Genomic DNA, 21,882 nt, shown 5'->3' with positions numbered 1-21,882 from the left:
ACAGTTTTTCTTATAAGTCCTCTGTTGCACTTTGCATAAGAGGAGGCAGAAGAGAAGCTCTGGAAGTGACGGGTGAAGGAACTGGACCTGGGAATGGGTAATACTGCCTCTAGGGTCAGGACTGATGCAGGGTTTAAATGTTTGATGTGCCGACCCAGTTCAGCTTCAGTCTGTAATGCACAAGGTCAGGGAGGGAAGTGAGGGGTGGGTGGCAGGCAAGCAATGAACACAAACTTCACAGGAACCGTTTTAGTTGACCAGGACTTGAGTGCAGGTGCTTTTCATGGAAGGTGTCCAGTTTAAGGTCACAGAACTGAGAAATAGATTGTTTTATTGTAATCCTCTCCCTGAATTCCCCCATTTCCAGTATCTTCTGACACTCCTGGGTTCATTTTTTAGCTCTGTGATCCAGCACACTTGGTATTATCAAGAGAAAGCTATTCAAATAGAAATGAGCAGCCCAAAGATAAATATTTCCTAAAGGCATCTTCATCCCTCCTTCTGTAAGTTGTCAAGATCTTTTATCTCTGTTAATACTGCCTGCAGCTCCTGTCGGAACAGGACCAGGACATATGAGGTAATTATGTCAAGGTGTCCAGCAACAGACACAAGGACCAAGTAGCTGGAATGCAAACAAGCCCATAGACATGGGCCTTGGCAAGCTGGATCTGTTTGCCCACATGTAATGGACTTAATTTGGGGCAGCTATGTGCAATAGCTCTGGCTGTGTCTCTTTGGCAACCTTCACAGTGGCACTGCATAGAGGAGTAATGCAGCAATCCTCCCACCCCATATTTCTGTGGGACACTGAACAAGCTGCACCAGCAGCAATTTGCCAGCACTTTCCCTTCACATCTGCTGCACTCCTAAATCAGAAGTGAAGCTGTAGCTGCCTGGGCAGCAGGGAAAGCAGCTGTGCTGCACAGAAGTGCCAGTGCAACTATTAGAGCTGCAGTCAATTTTCAGTTTCAAAGCATCAGCACTGCTTCAGGGTTGCTGTCTACAAACTTAAGTGTTGTTATAAACAAAGGAAAATAGCCAAATATTGTTTGTTTTCACTGCTGGCAGCTGCACTCACTAGAGCAGTTGTAGGGTGGCATTCTGTCTTCTAGAGACTGTTTTGGGGCTCTTCAAGAACATGTACTGATCTGTCTTTGATATTACAAAGCCAGCAAGTAAATGTTGTTTGATATGGAAATTAATAGTTGCTTTTTAAACCTTGCTTTAATTGCAAATATCAAAACCTGTGGTAAGACAACCTTTTTGAGCTCAGGAGTTGCCATGCTTGGAAATGGTGAGCATTCCCTTGAACTCATTCTTCTCTGGAAGCTAAGAAGCTCTCACAAGGTAGTGGTTGATTGTGCCAGGCAGAAAACCTTTTCATCTGCTGGTGTATTTTATCCTTCCTGGGATAGAATCATAGAATTGTAGAATCAATAAGGTTGGAAGAGACCTCAAAGATCATCAAGTCCAACCTGTCACCCAAGACCTCATGACTACTAAACTATGGCACCAAGTGTCACGTGTAATCCAGTCTTGAACACCTCCAGGGATGGTGACTCCACCACCTCCCCGGACAGCCCATTCCAATGGCCAGTAACTCTTTCTGTGAAGAACTTTCTCCTCACCTTCAGCCTAAACTTCCCCTGGCTCAGCTTGAGACTGTGTCTTCTTGTTCTGGTGCTGGTTGCCAGGGAGAGGAGACCAACCCCTACCTGGCTACAACCTCCCTTCAGTTAGTTGTAGACAGCAATAAGGTCTCCTCTGAGCCTCCTCTTCTCCAGGCTAAACAACCCCAGCTCCCTCAGCCTCTTCTCATAGGACTTGTGCTCAAGACCGCTCACTAGCTTTGTTGCCCTTCTCTGGACACATTCAAGAGTCTCAATATCCTTCTTAAATGGAGGAGCCCAGAACTGGACACAGGACTCAAGGTGTGGCCTAACCAGTGCTGAGCACAGGGGCAGAATAACTTCCCTGCTCCTGCTGGCCACACTATTCTTGATGCAGGCCAGGATGCCATTGGCCTTCTTGGCCACCTGGGCACACTGCTGGCTTGTGTTCTGCCAGCTGTCAATCAGCACCCCCTAGGTCCCTTTCTGTTTGGCTGCTCTCCAGCCACTCTGGTCCCAGCCTGTAGCACTGCATGGGGTTGTTGGGCAGCACCCGGCACTTGGACTTGTTGAATGTCATCATGTTGGACTCTGCCCATCTGTCCAGGTGGTCAAGGTCTCTGCCCTCTTACTAACCAACATCTGTTCCCAACTTGGTGTCATCTGCAAATTTACTGATGACTGACTCAATCCCCTCAACCAGATCATCAATAAAGATATTGAACAGGATGGGGCCCAGCACTGATCCCTGCGGGACACCACTAATGACTGGGCTCCAGCTGGATGTGGCACCATTCATCACCAGTCTCTGGGCTCGGCCCTCCAGCCAGTTCCTAACCCAGCACAGAGTGCTGCTGTCCAAGCCATGGGCTGACAGCTTGGCCAGGAGTTTGCTGTGGGGGATGATGTCAAAGGCCTCACTGAAGTCCAGTTAGACTACATCCACAGCCCTCCCCACATCCACCAGATGGGTCACCTGGTTATAGAAGGAGATCAGGTTGGTTAGGCAGCACCTGCCCTTCCATGTTGGCTGGACCTGATCCCTTGGCCATCCTTCAGGTGTGCAGTGATTGCCCCCAAGATGATCTGCTCCTCTGGCACTGAGGTCAGGCTGACAGGCCTGGTGTTTCCAGGTTCCTCCATGCAGCCCTTCTTGTGGATGGACATCACGTTGGCCAGTTTCCAGTCACCTGGGACATTTCTGGTGAGCCAGGACTGGTGGAAAGTGATGGAGAGTGGCTTGGCCAGCTCATCTGCCAGCTCTCTCAGCACCCTAGGATGGATCCCATCTGGTCCCATGGACTTGTGAATATCCAAGTGGCTCAGCAAGTCCTGAACTAATTCCTCATGGATTTCAGGTGTACTATACTGCTCCCTGACCACATCTACCAGTTCAGGAGGCCAGTTACTCTGGAGTCCTCCTGCCTGTCTGTTGAAACTGGAGGCAAAGAAGGTATTTAGTACCTCAGCCTTTTCCTCATCTTTAGTTACAGTGTTCCCCTCCAGGTCCAATAAAGAGTGGAGGTTCTTCTTGCTCCTCTTTTTAGCATTTATTTATAAAAATGCTTTTTATTGTCTTTCACAGATGTGGCCAGCTTAAGTTCTAACTGGGCTTTTGCCTCTCTTAATTTTTCTCCTACATGATCTAACAACATCCTTAAACATATCATGAGTTACCTCCCCCACTTTCCAAAGGTGATACAGCCTCTTTTCTTCCCTTAATCCCTTCAAGAGCTGCTTGCCCATCCAGGCCGGTCACCTTCCCTGCCAGCTCATCTTATGGCACATGGGCACAGCCTGTTCCTGTGCCTTCAAGAGCTCCTGTTTGAAGTAGGTCCAACCATCCTGGACCCCTTTGTTCCTAAGGGCTGCTACCCAGGGTACTTTCCAAGTAAGTTGCTTAAACAAGCTGAAGTTTGCCCTCCGGAAGTCCAAAGTAAGGGTTCTGTTACTGCTCCTCCTTATCTCCCTGCATATTGAAAACTCCACTATCTCCTGGTCTCTGCACCCTAGACAGCCTCCTACCATCACATCTCCCACCAGCCCTTCTCTACTTGAGAACAGCAGGTCAAGCAGCTGCATCAGGAAGCTGTCCTCCATACACTACAGGAATCTTCTGGACTGCCTTCTCTCTGCTGAATTAAGTTCCCAGCAAATATCTGGCAGGTTGAAGTCACCCACAAGGACAAGATCTGATGATCTTGAGACAGCCTACAGTTGCTTGTAGAATATTTTATCTGCCTCCTCATCCTGGTTAGGTGATCTATAAGAGACTCCAATTAGGATGTCAGTTTTGTTAGGCCTCCCTCTGATTTTAACCCACAAGCACTTTCATCTGAGGCATCAAGAGATTCCCTAATGTACAGGGCCACTCCTCCTCCTCTTCTCTCTCATCTGTCTCTCCTAAAGAGCTTGTAACCCCCCAGTGCAGTACTCCAATTATGTGAATCGTCCCACCATGTTTCTGTAATAGCAACTATATCATAGTCCTTCTGGTGAACCAAGACTTCCAGTTCCTCGTTTGTTACCCATACTGCGTGCGTTGGTGTACATGCACTTCAGCTGGGCTGTTGATTTCTCTGTTAACCCTAATTTAGGTCCCACTCTCTCCTATCTGGAGAGACTGGAGTCCTAACCCCTTTTTCCCAGTAGCAGTATGCTCCCTGGAGGATGCTGCAGTGTGTTCTGCCTCAGCTGGAGCAGCTCATCTTGCTGCAGCGACATGCAGTGTGGTTGGTGTTTCTGGGCCATGGAAATGTCAGTCCTGGCTCAGAGCTGCCTGTTCGTATTTGCTCTGGGAAAAGGACTGCTAGACTGGGTGTGTCTGTTATTTCTCTATCAGCCTGGGACTTGGACTGGACACAAGTGAAAAAATGTAGTATCAGGTACAAACAGGCAGAGATTGAGGGCTGATAGAAAAATAAACACCGAGTATGGTGATGATTAAACACTTCTCAGACTTTGTGTCTGCTCCCCTGCTCACCCTGGTATAGGAGCACAGACTGAAGTGGCACAGGGAGGAAACCAGGCTGAGCCTGTCAGCCTGCAGTCAGTGAGGTGTTTCAAGTGCTGATGGACTAAGTTAATGGAGATAATATGAAGCATACAGAAAGCACTTTTTTCACTCTTTCTTTCTTGTTTTATTCCATGTTGATCATTCCTTCCTACAAGCATGGTGCTTGGTGTCAATTAATCAAATCCTGGCCTGTATTTCAGGTGTATTTTCAATGACTCCTTTGCACAAGAACAGTCTACCAGACAGTGGCACCTATTTTGCCAGGCTGGTGATTGTCAGTTGTGATTTTCTGTATCTGGTAAATCATAGTCACAGTATGGCTGCTGTTGAGGCATCTGCATTACTGGATTAAAACACCAGCTGAGAACTCACCTGTCAGCCCCATGGCTTTCAGCCACTCTGAGACGAACCATGTGGCTCTGTCCCGTTATGAGCTGGGTGTCTCAACCCTAACATGCTGTTAATGCTAAGTCAGGCTTGGGTGCTTGTGTCTCATCAAGATACCGAGATCTGACAGCTTGGTACTGTAAGGTTTTCATGTCTTCACATCATCAGTGCTCTGTTTGTGTGACCATCAAAACGCTACACAGGAAGTCCATTTAGTCTCTGAAGTCAAGGTCCTGGTGTGTGTGCCACCTACCACATCATACTTGGAGCACTGATTCAGAGTGGCCTATTTATGCACACAGCAAGGGAATTTTATCTCAGAAAGAGCTATGTTCTTTATATGCTGGTCACAATTTCCATGCCAAAAAAGCTGCTGAATGCCACCCTTCCCAAAGATTTATTAGCATATGCCCATTTCCTGAGCAGCAGCCATCCCTTACCCACAGGGATATACACCCCAGTGCGGTATGGCTGCAGTTGTGGTGTGAGCTGGTGACAGGGCTTACCTTGGTGCAGGTGACTCCCCAGTATTCTATATGGGATCAGTGTATTTAATCAGCTCCTCCCTACAGGGGTCCAGCCACCCCATTATCCTGTTTATCATTCTTTTCTTCCTGCAAAAGGCAGGAGCTGGGCTCAGCTTGTGGTCAGTAGTCCGTGAAGTCTGACTGCTAAAGCAAAGGGACAGGCTGTGCACAGGCAGATTGCTTAAAGCAGGAGAACTTGTTTTTCTGAGAGTAGCAAACATACATACCCATTGTCCACAGCCCAGCTCTTGTTCTGTAATTACAGAATCACATAATGTTAGGGGCTGGAAGGGACCTTGAAAGATCATCTAGTCCACCCCCCCTTGCCAGAGCGGGATCACCTAGGGTAGTCTATACAGGAATGCATCCAGATGAGTTTTGAATGTGTCCAACCTCTCTGGGCAGCCTGTTCCAGTGCTCCATGACCCTCACTGTAAAGAAGTTTCTCTTCACGTTGAGGTGAAATCTATGTTCAAGTTTGTACCCATTCTTTCCCAGACTGAGGGAGCTGGGGCTGCTTAGCCTGGAGAAGAAGGGGCTCAGGGGTGACCTTATTGCTGTCTACCTGAAGGGGGGTTGTAGACAGGCAGAGGTTGGTCTCTTCTCCCAGGCAACCAGCACCAGAACAAGAGGACACAGTTTCAGGCTGTGCCAGGGGAGGTTTAGACTGGAGATTAGGAGGAAGTTTTACACAGAGAGTGATTGCCCATTGGAATGGGCTGCCCAAGGAGGTGGTGGAGTCACCGTCACTGGAGGTGTTCAGGAAGAGACTTGATAGGGTGCTTGGTTGCATGGTTTGACATGATGATCTTGAAGGTCTCTTCCAACCTGGTCTGGTCTGGTCTGATCTGGTCTGGTCTGGTCTATTCTATTCTATTGCACCACTGAAAAGAGATTGGCCCCCTCCACTTGACACCCACCCCTCAGATATTTATACAGATTGATGAGATACCTCTCAGTCTTCTCATATGAAGACTAAACAGCCACATGTCTCTCAGTCTCTCTTCATAGAGGAGGTGCTCAAGTCCCCTAATCACCCTCGTGGCTCTCCATTGGATAATGGAAGTGTGATAGCTGAGTCTGGAAAAACACATGCTTTCACACCCACTCTCTTCCCTAATCCAGTCATTACTACTTGGTTAGAAATTTAAACCTCCCCTGATGCAACTTGAGGCCATTTCCTGCTGCATCACAACCTCCATCTCCCCTCCTATTCACTCCTACTCACAAGCATTGGTGTAGCTGTGCTTCAGTTGGGCTACTGACCCTGACACCTTTCTGAGAAGAGAAGCCCCAGTTTCTGCCTGACCTTTAGGTACTTCCATGGTTTCCAACGCATCAACAACCCTTGTGTCTTTACTGCTGCATAGTTCTCCACCCCCTACCTCCACTGAGATGCACATAGCAGTGATCTGCTGCACTAACACACAGCTCTAACAGCTGTATGCATGAACTGTCAAGCCCAAATGTCCTTTCCCTCCACAGCTCATTTGGCCAAATACCTGTCACTAGGCTGGGCACAGATACTGTGTGGTGCATTCATTGCTCTCTTGATGTTTGGCTCTCTGAGACAAATGATTCTGCTTCTTTGCTTGCCTTGTGATCAAACTCTGTTCTTGCTCTATTAGCTTAGATTAGTGAGACACCTTTTAAAACTCTTGCATTATTTTTCCATCACGCCACTAACCAGCTGTATGACAGCAGCCCAGCCCTTATGTCCTCTGCTTGCTGGGCCTCACCACAGCAATTGCTCACCTCTATAAAGAGCAGAAACCTGTAGTAAGGACACACCCAGCCCTGCTGTGGTGGAGCAGCTGGCAGCTGAGGAAAGGCAGTGTGGGGACCACCAATACCCTGGCCATACAGATAAATGGGAACCTCTCATCTCCTCCTTCCCCATCATCCTGTTGTTATTCTTCCCAGAATAGAAGCACTGCATTAAGCTGTTTCTGGTTCAGTGCAGGGGCATTTGCTATCCCAAGGCAGACCACATTTGAATTTTCTTTCCAATGCCTTGTTAGCTCCCTCCTGAGTTACTCTATGCACAATTATCCTGATGTCCTTCTACAGTATGCATCTTTCTTCTTGGGGAGAGGCAAAAATAGTGATCCAGAGCAGCAGATAACTAACTGTGTGACCAAATAATCTAAGGGCCCACAGATGACAAATGCGTTACGTGGGTGGCTGGGGTGATACTGCAGGAATGTTGTGAGATACATCATGGAGTGGGTTCTTCTCTTTCTCCTTTGTGCCTCACAGGCTCTCCTTCCCCTTCTCTTCCCACAGTTTATCATTGTACCGTGTTACAGGGGAAAAACAGGGTGTCACTGCCACTGCAGAATGGCTGAGGAAGTCCTGTTTAGCAGGATTCCAGTACATGCTCTGCCTTCTTGGGGAAATCCTTGGTGTTCAGACAGTCTTAGCCAAACTCAGGCCCTGAGAAGTCTGAGTACTCTGTACCTGCTGAAATTCAAAGGAGAGTCTGACATGATACACCTATGGGCATCAGGCAGGCACTCCTGTTGTAAGCTGGTCCTGATGGCCACTACAATTACACCACTGCATCAGGTCCCAAGCATTACTTAGCTACACCATAGGTAAGGTGGGGATGGTTGAGAATGGCATCAGGCACATATAGACACAATCATCACTCTGCTCAGGAGCCCGCTCACAGCCTCTAGACATGTGGATTGGGTTGGTTTTGTTTAGATTTTTTAAATTGTTGGAGGTCCTTTTTATTCTCCTCCTAGAGTAGGCCCTGTATGGGACATGTAATAGGTAACCATGGTCCCTCAGTGTAATTACTTAAAACTCTCCAGAAGACTTATTTTAAGCAGCTTAAGTGCTAAGTTTAACACCCTAAAGACTTAAGACTTTATCCATCCTAGCCCAGCTCTGACACCTCAGAATATTTTCTGCTCTGAATTATACCTCTAAACATTGATGCTCAGGATTTTCTTTCACAGATAATGCAGTTCTGCAGTGACATCACAAGAACATTCTCCACCAATAATGAACCACTGAGCCTTTTTCACTAGCTAAGGCAAAGTCACCAGTAAGATATTCCAGAGCATCAAATTTATGTTCTTTAGGGTAGTAACTGCAGGGTAGTAAAAGTTCTAGGGCAGTAAAAGTTCTTCACAGAAAGAGTAATTGGCTAATGGAATGTGCTGCCCAGGGAGGTGGTGGAATCACCGTCCCTGGAGGTGTTTAAAAAAGGATTGGAGATGGCACTTGAAGCCATGGTTTAATTAGCCATGAGGTGTTGGCTGGACTTGATGATCTCTTGAGGTCTTTTCCAACCTTATTGATTCTATGAACTGTACTGTGTCCAGGTGATTCTAAATAAATGCTACTGAGAGCAAGATCAGTAGAAGCAACTGCCTGACTAGCACCAGCTACTTTTCATGTTGCTTATGAGGACTAAACAGTTACCACTATGTTTGGCTCAGTAGCAATGGCGTGAAAGCTGCAGCCATGTTGACAGACTGTGCTGCCTTCTTGGAGGGAGCTGACAGTTTCATTTGCTCTGCCCACAGCTCATCAGTGATGGCAGCGTGGTGTATGCAGAAGCCCTCTGGGACCATGTCACAATGGATGACCAAGAGCTGGGATTCAAGGCTGGTGATGTCATTGAAGTAATGGATGCTACCAACAAGGAGTGGTGGTGGGGAAGGATTCTGGACAGTGAAGGCTGGTTTCCAGCAAGCTTTGTACGGGTAAGAGGCTGATGTTTCTTTATACCTCTCCATTGGAACCAGGTGTTTGTTATTGCTCTCCAGGCTTAGTGTTCTACACTGACTCCTCAGCACTTCCACTGCTAGAGAAACATGTCTTGTTATTCCTCTATGCATGGCTGCAGTGCATCAGGCCCTGCCATGTGAGCTGCCACCAGTGTAGACAAGTCCCTCATTAAGTGAATAAAGCATGGCAAAGGTTCCAGACTCTGGAGCTAAGCTGAGCTGCACTGGCTTGGGAGCTGCTCACCTGTATCTGCATCAGCTAGTCTGTGCCCAAGCACACACACACCTCCTTCAGGAACAAAAACCAAATACTCTCCTAGAGGAATCCCAGCTGCAGCTGGCAGAGGTCTCTGCTGTAGTATCTACTTCAGACAGTATGGATGAGCATGGCACCAAACTTAAGTTTTCTCCATCTGGTGCTGGGTGCAGTGCAATGCCATATCCCAAAGTATGCAAATGTCTGACTCAAGCAAGCACCTTCTCTCAGTCCTGGAGTTTTACAAAAATCAGGCTGTGGGGCTATGACACAGCACTGTATTCCAGGTGCTTAAAAATGGAGGGGAAGCCCCCCCCAAAATGTCTTGGAGATCATATGGAACAACTGATGAGGGGAGGTACAAAACACTTGATGCTTTTGAGCCAAGGCTTGTATGCCGTGGCTCTTCCCTGGTACCAGCTACAGAGCATAGAGACATAGCTGTAGAGAAGAGCCCAAACAGTGCCAGTTGCCTACAGCAGAGGTTGAATTAACTTCCAGTGAAGCCTTCTAAAGCACAGTCTCTGTGTAAAATAAGGGCCTGGGTAGCCACTGTGCACGCCTCCCCTGCTGTGAAGAGAGAGGCTTTTTTCCTTTCTTGGGGCCATGCTTGCCTGACTCTGACCACTGCAGGGCAGACTCCTCAGTACTGCAAAGGCAATTAGGTGCCTAGCGACAGAGATCCTCAGCCCTTTAGCTCTTTATCCAGGTCACTTCAGATCACAAGTGACCCAAAATCAGGTGAAGCATAAAGGGAGGTGACATGAGATGATCCACTGTTTTTAACAAAAGCCCTTAGAGAAGTGGAGCAGACAGTGCTGCACAAGTTTTGAAACGCTTTGTTACAGATTGCAGGGAAGAGTCTCAGCTGTGGATGTTTTTGCACAGAAGAGCAAACTAGGACCAAATGCTCGGCCCTGCTGAGGGTGGAACTGATGTTTTTTCAGTCACAACACAGGGGTTTTTTTCTTTCATATCAGTGTAAGTTTGATTGTTGTCCTGGATGACAAAAACTTGTGATAATATTTCTGGGGAATGCAGACTACTGCTAGCCATTAGGGATGCAGAGTAATTACACCTCTTATTCAAACATCTGAGTTAAGATTTCCTGCTAATTATCACAGAGTCTCAGCCTACTGCTTAGAAGGCTGCAATGTCTGGGGACTTGAATAAATCTGCAGGTCTCTCAATTACTCTACACAAATTTCAGGCCAAGGTTGGAGTTCTGCTCACAGTGAAGGAAAACCAGGAATGCTCCCCTTGAGGGCTTCACCAGCTGTAAACTGTGAGCAAAAGCAACCTATGCCTGTGCTGGCATGGAATAGGCATGCACTGTGCTCTGCATATAGATAGATCTGTATCAAGTTGCATACAAAACATTTCCCTGGGCACTCTCAGAGCTCCAGCACTACTACGTAAGAGAAAGCTCTACATGACATGCACCAGTAACTGCCTGCTATTAACTAAGGTACTTTGCTGCTGTTGACAAGGTAGAACACCAGTGTTTTCCACAGCTCATGCTGTGCTGCCATCTGATGGGCACTGGGAAGAAACCATGAGTTTCACACACAGCCCTGTAACATAGTGCCAGTCCCTACCACATTATGTGCCCGCTGCCATCTCTGTTTTTATATTAACAATAAGTTATCTTTACATAATCATGGAGAGGCAGACAGTGAGAGGCATCTGTTACTTTAGTGTGACATCATCAATAAGCCTATACAAAAAAGCAACTCTTTGCTGATTCCCTTCCTAAGTGGCCCCTCACAAGCACCTAATCAGATTTCTCTTGATAAACCACTTTTGTTTTGATTTTGTATGCATTGTTCCTGATTTCTGTGACTTCAGTTTAAAACCACCCATGTCACACAGTGGGAGCAGCTGTCCCATGGCTTAAAAGTACCCTCCCAAAACTATCGGACCTTAGCTTCCCCAGGGGGAAAATGTATTTACAGGTAATACATATGTAGCAGCCCTCCTCATTCCAGCTCAATCTTTGCCTGCTACACAGTCAACTGTGGCCAACTTAATTTTCCTTGGAAGAGTCGTGCTTAGCAATCAAATAGTGAACAGGTACCTTGTGTCTGGCACAGCTGCGAGTAAACCAGGATGAACCCATGGAAGATTATCCGCTGAAGGTTGAGGGTGGCAAAGAGGATGAGTCCAGCAGTGGCACTCGCCGCTTTGGGATGGGGCAGACCACCAAAGATCAAATGAGGACCAACGTCATCAATGAGATCATAAGCACAGAGAAAGACTACATCAAGCATCTGAAGGACATTTGTGAGGTAATGGAATAAAGGGGGCAGTGAGTGTAAGAACTTGTTTGAAGGACAGTAGCCTGTGTCCCATTCTTGCCAGAAAGTGACTTTTCTTTTTCTGAAAATGAGACTCTCTTTCCATCAGAGCCTGCTCTGCTAAATGGCATTGCATGCTCAGAAGACACAAGGCACTTCCTTACAGCAATATCCCAAATGCCTCTGTATTTGGAGCACCCACATGGGCTGCAATCAAATGGAATTAATTGAATTTCCCAAGCCAGAGAGAAGTAGATGTCTAGCACTGCTGTCCTCTCTAATGTATGTTCTGAGGTACCAAAATCAGCAAGGCAAGCCATGCTCAGATACAAACTGGGGATGTTCTTGGCTGAACAGGAGACCCAGATGGGGCAAAGCAGCACACACCCACCAAAAAAGCCCTTCCTTCTGCAGCGTCCCCTGTGTCCTTCGTGCACTCCTCCTCCCCTGAGTCAACCAACCATTTCCTAACATGAGCATCCAGATCAGATCCTCAACTAGATGTAATTGGCCTATATTTATCCATGGATCAGTGCTGGAGTCAGAGCACCCAGCAGTCTGAAGACAGCTCAAGGTGTTTTTAACAGGAGAGAAAGTAGCTCTGGGACTCCTTCACACACAGAATTTTAGGGGGTGGAAGGGACTTTAATAGACCATCAAGTGCAACACCCCTGCCAGAGCAGGATCACCTAGAATAAGCCACACAGGAAAGCATCCAGGCAGGTTTTGAATATCTCCAGAGGAGGCAACTCCACAAGCACTCTGGGCAGCCTGTTCCAGTGCTCTGTCACCCTCACAGGGAAAAAGTTTTTCCTTATGTTTACATGTGCTCCAGCTTGCACCCACTGCCCCTTGTCCTATCATTAGACATCACTGAGAAGAGCCTGGTTTCGTCCTCCTAACACTGGGACTTCACATATTTGTAAACATGAATGAGGTCTCTGCAAGCTAAAGAGACCCAGCTCCCTCAGCCTTTCTTCGTAAGAGAGATGTTCCACTACCTTAATCATCTTTGTGGCTTTGCACTGGACTCTTCCAGTGTCAGTTACAGTAGTAAGGCAGTGATAAAATTGCTGCTTCATTTCTCGTTCTACCACGTTTTGGGTGATACCAGAGGCATTAATAGCTGAACAATGGATACTCATATGCAGGAAGGGGGTACAGGAATCTGGTGTGCAGCTGGCTACAGTCCCTGGGGTTTTCTGTTGATAACCAAAGGTCAAGGAGCAAATGCCCGCGAAGTTCTCCAATCTGCTTTCCTCCTAGGGTTACATTAAGCAGTGCCGCAAAAGAGCAGACATGTTTACAGAAGAACAGCTGAAGACAATCTTTGGGAATATTGAGGACATCTACAAGTGCCAGAAAAAATTTGTTAAAGCACTAGAGAAGAAATTCAACAAAGACCACCCACATTTAAGCGAGGTTGGCTCGTGCTTCTTGGAATATGTAAGTAAATTCGACTTCATGGCAAAGGGGTAGCTGAATAGGGATTAAGCCAGAGGATTCAGAAATTGATGACAGAAGTGAAGCTCTAAAAAACAAACAAACAAACAAACCCCACAGTCAAATTAAATACCATTAGCCCCTGCCCCACTCAACCACTACCCACCTCTCAAGGAAACACGCTTGGCTGGGGAAAAACATTTCAAAGTGCCCGATACTCCTTGCCACACCATGTTACTTCAGGCAAAAACGTAGGAAGATCCCAAAATCCGGAGATGGCCCTGGCATTTTCAGGACAGAGCAGGATCATTAATGGCTGATCTGCCATTAAAAACATTCAGCTGAGCACAGGCCAGAACATGTGGAAATGTCTCGGTCTTTCAGACAGCTGCATGTGCTGGAACTCTTGATACACCCTGCCCACCTCCATCCCCGGATCTCTGGGCTCGAAATCTGGGGAGGACACAAATTACCGAACAGACTCATGAAGTACAGGGACAGGACCTACCTGAGGAACTTGCACATGGCAGTTTGAGCCATAGACAGTAAAGCCCTCCATTTCCCTTGCAGCAAACCGAGTTTCAGATCTACTCTGAGTACTGCAACAACCACCCCAACGCCTGCATGGAGCTGTCCCGCCTCACCAAAGTCAACAAATACGTCTACTTCTTCGAAGCCTGCCGCCTGCTGCAGAAGATGATCGACATCTCTCTGGATGGGTTCCTGCTGACTCCTGTGCAAAAGATCTGCAAATACCCCCTGCAACTGGCTGAGCTGCTCAAATACACGAACCCCCAACACAGGTAGGGCAGCACGGTGGAGAACGAAGGAGACTGGTCTCATGGAAATGGACCAACATGGATTTAGCCAGCATGGATTTAGGAAGGGCAGGTCCTGCCTCACCAACCTGATCTCCTTCTATGATCACGTGACCCACCTGGTTGATGTGGGGAAGGCTGTGGATGTAGTCTAACTGGACATCAGCAGTGCCACATCCAGCTGGAGGCCAGTCACTAGCGGTGTCCCCCAGGGATCAGTGCTGGGCCCAATCCTATTCAGTATCTTTATTGATGATCTGGATGAGGGGATTGAGTCCATCATCAGTAAATTTGCAGATGACACCAAGTTGGGAGCAGATGTTGATCAGTTAGAGGGCAGAAGGGCTCTCCAGAGGGACCTTGACCGGCTGGACAGAGTCCAACATGATGACATTCAACAGGTCCAAGTGCTGGGAGCTGCACTTTGGTCACAACAACCTCACGCAGTGCTACAGGCTGGGGACAGAGTGGTTAGAGAGCAGCCAGGCAGAAAGGGACCTGGGGGTACTGATTGACAGCTGGCAGAACACAAGCCAGCAGCGTGCCCAGGTGGCCAAGAAGGCCAATGGCATCCTGGCCTGCATCAGAAATAGTGTGGCCAGTGGGAGCAGGGAGGTCATTCTGCCCCTGTACTCAGCACTGGTTAGGCCACACCTTGAGTCCTGTGTCCAGTTCTGGGCCCCTCCGTTTAAGAAGGATATTGAGACTCAAATGTGTCCAGAGAAGGGCAATGCGGCTGGTGAGAGGTCTTGAGCACAAGCCCTGTGAGGAGAGGCTGAGGGAGCTGGGGTTGTTTAGCCTGGAGAAGAGGAGGCTCAGGGGAGACCTTATTGCTGTCTATAACTAGCTGAAGGGTGGTTGTAGCCAGGTAGGGGTTGGTCTCTTCTCCCTGGCAACCAGCACCAGAACAAGAGGACACAGTCTCAAGCTGCACCAGGGGAAGTTTAGGCTCAAGGTGAGGAGAAAGTTCTTCACAGAAAGAGTAATTTGCCATTGGAATGTGCTGCCCAGGGAGGTGGTGAAGTCACTGTCCCTGGAGATGTTTGAGAGGGGGACTGGACGTGGCACTTGAAGCCATGGTTTAGTTAGTCATGAGGTGTTGGCTGATAGGTCGGACTTGATGAAGGACTTGAAGGACTTTTCGAAACTTATAGATTCTATGATTCTGTGACCAGTGCAAAACTGTGTATGGAGGGCTGCTTGCCAAGAGCAGCTGATACCATAATTCTTCTGTGATAGCTTGTAGAAAGCAAGAGAAGCAGCATTCTTCTATCATTTTCCATTATGGTACACCTGGGCTTTCCTGTCTGTTACAGATCTACCTTATAATGGTACTTTTTGATTCTATTTGGCCCACCTATCTATGATACCAGCATGTGCATTGGAGTTAAATATTTCTGGCACTGGCATCAGAAACTTTGCCTCCAAAAGCACTGGTTGACTATACCCCAAAATGTCCAGGTACCTACACCATAGCACCTCAGGGCTGAGAGGCAGTCATGAGTTTTGCCCATGCTTCCCCAGCAGACAACGTCTGGGGAAGGCTAGGTCACTGCTTATCCTACCCTTCCAGATAAGCTGTCAGCTCCTCTCTGAAATGAAGCCCGTTACTGCTGAACTGCCTTACCTGTCCATGATAGAGACGGTGCCTGTATGGAAGCAGTGGCGTTATGAGTATATTGTTACATTGTGCAAAAAACCCCAAACCAACCCAAGGCTTGGAAAGCCCTGGAGCTTGTTCCACTAACTCCTATTTACACCTCTGTGGCTGAATTTGATTGTTACCTCCTTCTCTTCTACAAACTTGGGTCTGCACTTGTGCAGTCTAGTCTGTGCCTCAAAACCAGCATGCTCCTGAAAAGCCACCCACAGAAACATGTAACTGACTTCCAGTGTGAAACAGCTGGGACGGAACTGCAAGTGGAGCTTCTGTTTTCTACTCTCCAGCCCTAGGCCGTGTTGGATACCACTCCTTTGGAGTGTAGGTACAATAAGCACATGTAATTTTGTCATGCCTAACACCTCTGCCCTACCTACCCCAGGGATTTTAAAGATGTTGAAGCTGCCTTAAATGCCATGAAGAATGTTGCTCGGCTCATCAACGAGAGAAAGCGGCGGCTGGAGAACATTGACAAAATTGCTCAGTGGCAGAGTTCCATAGAAGACTGGGAGGTAAGAGGCTTTCCCCATAGATTGAAACTTCTCTGCTGCCTATTCTCTCCCTCCAACAGCTTCTGCTAAAGTAAGCTCTTCCTAAGGATTACTATCTTGCCCTACCTCTGTTCTGATGCCCTTCATTGTGTGGGTCATTGATTTGGTTTGGGTTTTGTAACCGATCTTTTAGTACAACTGAAAAAGCCTAGTACAGAACCCAGCCAAAAACTGGCTGCCTTTGCATGCTCCCTGGGACTTTTGTTTCCCCACTTTCCTTACAGAACAGAACTTCACTACGTGCTAATTTTATTACTTTTCCTCATTGTCCCTTTTATTGTGAGTGACTTCAAACTCCCAAGATGAGCAGAGCTGCCCCTTAATACATAACAAACCATGCTATTCTTGCTGCTTGCCTTTCTGCCAAGGAAGCCAAGCCTCCCTGTAGGCTCACTTTTTAAAAGAACCTGCTAAATGAAAGAAACAAAACTACAGGACTACCAATTCCCTGAATTCTAGATGCAATAAAACCAGACCATCTCCCCTCCACAAGGGTATCAGGATAAATTTTCAGCTGTTTATGTGCCTCCTTTCATGTCAGGCATGGACCAGCTACCTGAGCAGACTCACTGGATAAGGAGATTTTAATATACTATTTTTTCCTCATCAAATTCAGTTCCCATTCCCTAGGTGCCAAGGGCACAGTGTCTCCTTGATGTGGCAGGAACTGCCCTTGAACACAAAGGCTCCCTCTGATTTCCAGAGGAATTTCCCTCAGCAGGAATTCAGGCCTCACAGCCACACAGGCACCTCAGTCAAGCTGAGTGTCTCCTATAAGACTACAGGCCTATTTCTTTTCCCCTGCTTTCAGATGGCTGAGATGAACCTGTTCTTTGTGCTATTCTTAGGGTGAAGATGTCCTAGTCAGAAGTTCAGAACTCATCTATTCTGGGGAATTAACCAAAATCTCCCACCCCCAAGCCAAGAGTCAACAGAGGATGTTCTTCCTCTTTGATCACCAGATTGTCTGCTGCAAGAAGGTAACATAGAATTACACAGAACCAACCAAGCTGGAAGAGACCTCCAAGATCATCAATTCCAACCAATCACCCAACCCTATTTAAATCAACTAAACCATGGTACTAAGTGCCTCATCTTCACTAGCCAGGACAAATGCTATCTATGACAGTGCTAAAGAATTTGGGTGAACTCACTCTCCACCCCCTTTGTTTCCTCAGTACTTACTGGCCTTATTTGTGCTTCTGGCACAGATTCTTAAGTGTTTCTTGCTGTCTTTTCCCTGATGTCCTAGTGCATTCTGTGTACCTGACCACAGCCGTAAGCTACAGGAACTAACTACTGGCCTAATTCTTACAGTGAGAGGAAAGCCTTGCACTGCTCCAAGGCACAGTGCATCAGAGTTCACTTTATACAGCTCAGGTATGAGCAATGTCTTTTGGGCTGTACTTTTTGTGGGTTTCCCCAGCTGCAAATCCACATGAGATTAATACCATATTCTGAAGGTAACTGCAGCTGTGATGAGAAGCTGTCAGTCATGACAGTCAGTAAGACCACATTAACATCACACGTAAGTCTAAGGACAGCCCATATAACCTCAGTAATTCATCTTCCCTCACAGAGCAAGTGGAATTTCAGAACTGATCATGCCAATTATTTTGCATAATCCATGGCCTACAGGTACTTCTGGTCAGCTTAGGCATGAGACCCTCACTGTTTTATCAGTGCATTCAAATTTACTTTTTATGGTCAAGTCAAAACCGAAAAGCTAATTAGGCCTTTTTTGGCTAACAGAGACTGTGGGCTTCAAATTCTGTTTTCTGACACAGGCTTAATGAGGCTTTGGGAATCACATGCTTGCTTCTCATTAAGAGCTCTTCAGGGAAACTCCCATCCCACAACAGCAGATGCCAGCCTATCCTGACCCTGCCACTAGAACAACCCCCTACTGCCAGTAGTGTCAACAGGAGCTTAGCACTCTGCAACACCAGAGATCCAAATCCAGCATCAGTTTTCTCTTATAGGACTGAAACGACCACCAAGCAGCTTACTCCAGTATGCTTAATGTGTGTATGAGTCTGTGCTCTCTCTTACAGGACCTCCTGCGCCGGGACATCTTGTATTACAAGAGCCGCATCAACATGGATGCTATGGAAATACTGGATGTCGAAGATGGGAAGGACAAGGACTTCAACATCAGTGTGAAAAATGCATTCAAGTTACACTGCCGAGACACTGAGGAAGTCCACTTGTTCTGCGCAAAGAAACCTGAGCAGAAACAGCGCTGGCTGAAGGCGTTTGAGAACGAAAGGAGACAAGTTCAGCTCGACCAGGAGACAGGTATGGAAAGAGCACTGCTATGAGACAGTGGGGTGGGGGTTGGGTTTTTATTTTCCTCTTTAAGTCACCAACTACTGAAGAGGATTGAAAGTGCAGTGAAGCCAGGCCACGCTCCAGTCCAGCTCTGGGTTGCTGAATTGCACATCTGAACTAATCTGTGCAATTGAAATAAAACCCAAGCACACCCCTGTGAGCAGACAGTGCCATATGTCCTCAGGGAGGCTGTGTCGTCTTTAATGAGTTCAGGCAGGGCTGACAAAGTACTCAATACACTGCAGACAGCTGCCATTCTTTCGCAGTACAGTGTGAGGGCCCAGCATGGCAATACCTATATGAAACATGTTCAGCCAAGGGCTCTCATTGTGAGGGAAGTTTTCCACTGTTTAGTTCAAATCCTGCTTAATTCAGACTTCTGTGCTTTAATGAGATTTGAAACACAACTGATGGGGACTGGCTTCTTCACCCAGCAAAGCGTGGCAGGAGAGACAGGCAGTAAACCTTGCATGAGAGGTAGGGAAGAGTTGTGCAGCATATAGCACAGGCTGGGGGGAGCAGTGTGTGTCCCTTCTCAACTTTAGGAGCAATTTCAGTTTGTGACTCTCACATCAGGCATTTTCCTACCTCTGTATTTCCCTTTCTAAGCCAATGTTCTCCCATGACATAGATACAAAATGAGGACCTGCTGCTCTATTTGATGACCATCTATATGATGACCTGACAAGTTCTGTTTTATCTTCAAGGTTTTTCAATCACAGAGGTGCAGAAAAAGCAGGCGATGCTGAATGCCAGCAAGCAGCACCAGACTGGGAAACCTAAGGGTGAGTCACACCTGAACATATAGATGCTGCTAGAACTGGGGGTGGGAGAGTGGCTCTGTATTTACTATATGGGAACAGTTTCAGTGAAGTGGCATTAACAAACTCTTGAGGAGGCCAGATTGTCACACCAGAGCTCATCATCTGCAGCATAGTTCCTAGCAGATTCTGGAGTTAGGAAACTATTTCTAATTACAGCAGCGCTGCTCTGCACCTCATCACTGAGCCAGAAAGCACCACTACATACAAGGAAGCCGCTTCTGCTCTAGGGCTGGTTGGCAGTCTCATCTGAGAAGCCACACGCAGTATAGCATTTCCTTTGTGAACAGACAAGATTAAGTTTTACAGCAATTCCCCATCATTCAGAGGACCATAAAGGTCACTGCAGCAGGAACTATTCCTGCATGGGAAACTGTGCCTGTGGAAGATGCTTGGAAAGTTGTGACCTTGGCAGAAAGCCACAGGCATGTATCATGACCTTTCAGAGTTGTTAGTTAAATCTTCAAGAGATGTAGAAGATTTAGCAGCAGCCAGGTGAGTGTGACCTCAAGGAAGGTTCCTGTGCCCACAGCACTATCACCTGAAGATTCCTGCTACCAAACTTTGTGATGCACCACCCCTTTCTTTATATCCAGAGGAAGACCTACAGAGAGAAAACCAGCTCCTCTTGGTGGTACCAGCTGGTGGTTAAAGCCTAGGCAAGTCTCCAAAAGAGCCAAGAGCTTGGCTACATTTCAGAGTCAGCCAGAAGTATTGGCTGCAAATGGAGGGATGTTCAGGAGGCCAGACCTAATAGCACCAAGCCCTAGGAGTGAAGCAGCAGAGACCAGCCAACAGCAGGCTAAACACTGACCATTACACTCAGAAATCCACTGCAGAAGTTGTAACAGGCGAGAGTGGCACAGGCACGTCAGCTGCCTCTCCCAAACCAAAGGCTCCTGTGGAGCTGGTCATGAATGGTAAGCTGCAGCCACTGTCACACTGACAGAACACCAGTTATGCTTCACATTGCTGGGACTTCCACAGCACCAACTCTAATCCTAAAAAGCAGTGCTAAAACTAAGGGTAGCGCTAAGACAACCCCGATTCACTCCCCTGGAGCTTCAACAGGGGCTGGGCAGAGGGCGGGGAAGGGAACTGTGCTCAAGTAACCTGCTTCCCATCTCCTCATCACAGCTGTCACCAGGCCATACTATGACTTTCTGATGCGTCAGAAGCATCCCACCCTGCCTACTACACTCCCTCAGCAGCAAGTCTTCATGCTGGCAGAGCCCAAGCGCAAGCCCTCGAACTTCTGGCAGAACATCAGCAGGCTGACACCCTTCCGGAAATAAGGGCAGCCCCATGTTTGTGCCTGAACCACTTCTAAGAAAGCACTTTACTGTCAGTCCTGGGAGGTGGAGTCCAGGTTCTTCCACTCCTTTGTTTATGGAGGATGGCACAAGTGCTCCTGCCTTCCCTATTTATTTTGCAACCCAACTGACTGCACTGGCTCCAAGTTGAGACCCTGTGTGTGCATTTGCACCAGTCCCACCGAGCCAGGCTCGCACAGCGCCCAAGAGGCAAACTTCAGGAGATCACAGCAGGGAGCCTGACACGTTTCATCTGAAAAGATTTTGCTTGTCAGCTGTACTTGGACTCACTCCTTCCTGCTGTGAACACTACTGCTGTCTAGCAGCTGCTGGAGGGGGGATGGCAGCTGCTACACCTGCTAGCTCTTAGCCCACTGACATGCTCTGAAGGGCAGTTCCAAGTCACTGACATGATCCATGGAGGGACAAACCTTTCTGCTCTCTGCCCACCTCCACTCCTTCATTTCTTAGAGACATGATCCTCCCACCCATGTCTAACTCATTCAGTTAGCCTTTGCAGGCACTCAGACAACAGTGAATATTCCACTGTGACCTTTTCCTTTAGCCCAATGCCACCATGGACTATAGGACATTCAACTGTGCCAATCAACCTGCAGCATGATTAAAGTTCAAGAATCTCTAGTGGGTTTGAGTAACATTAAGTTAGAGAAAAATGTGCCTAATCAATACTGTTCTCAATTCCTTAGATTCTCATTTCTCCATCATTCTGCCATATTTCCTGGCCAATGAAAATGCTCATTGTTTGTAATGTGTTTATTTATGGTAAAAATCAGAACTGTGTATTTTGTAAGTCTGTAATTGTTCCTGTCAGATGTTGTTAACTTGATGCCCGTTTTGTCTGTTCTGTTTGGTTGGTTGGTTTTGTTGGTTTGGGTTTTTTCCCTTTCCTTTTTTCTTTACTTTTTTATCCTCCCCCCCCAAGAAAGGTCAGTATTTTCAAAACTAGCTCCCAGAAGTCACAGTCTACAGTTCAACTCTGGAAGACTAAAACCAAGATGATAGTTATGCAGACTCCCACCTCAAGGGGAATTACTGCAGGTTTTTTACACCTTTGGGGAAAAAAAAAAAAAAAGAAAAAAAAAAAAGGC

The 21,882-nt window shown here is 47.2% G+C and overlaps 1 protein-coding gene across 3 annotated transcripts in view; it reads left to right on the top strand.

Annotated features, from left to right (window-relative positions):
* The window catches only part of ARHGEF4 (Rho guanine nucleotide exchange factor 4), a 120,346-nt gene extending 99,402 nt beyond the window's left edge, over nucleotides 1-20,944 (top strand). For all 3 annotated transcript variants that reach the window (XM_054166356.1, XM_054166357.1, XM_054166358.1), the window contains 9 exons: nucleotides 9,080-9,259; nucleotides 11,633-11,827; nucleotides 13,103-13,282; nucleotides 13,850-14,082; nucleotides 16,140-16,269; nucleotides 17,157-17,288; nucleotides 18,363-18,606; nucleotides 19,347-19,424; nucleotides 20,598-20,944. In XM_054166356.1, the coding sequence (XP_054022331.1) occupies nucleotides 9,080-9,259; nucleotides 11,633-11,827; nucleotides 13,103-13,282; nucleotides 13,850-14,082; nucleotides 16,140-16,269; nucleotides 17,157-17,288; nucleotides 18,363-18,606; nucleotides 19,347-19,424; nucleotides 20,598-20,755 (1,530 nt within the window). In that variant the 3' untranslated portion in view covers nucleotides 20,756-20,944. The remainder of the gene's footprint in view (nucleotides 1-9,079; nucleotides 9,260-11,632; nucleotides 11,828-13,102; nucleotides 13,283-13,849; nucleotides 14,083-16,139; nucleotides 16,270-17,156; nucleotides 17,289-18,362; nucleotides 18,607-19,346; nucleotides 19,425-20,597) is intronic.
* The last annotated feature ends 938 nt before the right edge of the window (nucleotides 20,945-21,882 follow it).

Source organism: Dryobates pubescens, chromosome 13 (genome assembly GCF_014839835.1).
Source record: "Dryobates pubescens isolate bDryPub1 chromosome 13, bDryPub1.pri, whole genome shotgun sequence".
Lineage (NCBI taxonomy): Eukaryota > Metazoa > Chordata > Aves > Piciformes > Picidae > Dryobates > Dryobates pubescens.
The sequence above is the reverse complement of the archived record's forward strand: the minus strand, read 5'-3'. Positions and strand labels throughout refer to the sequence as shown.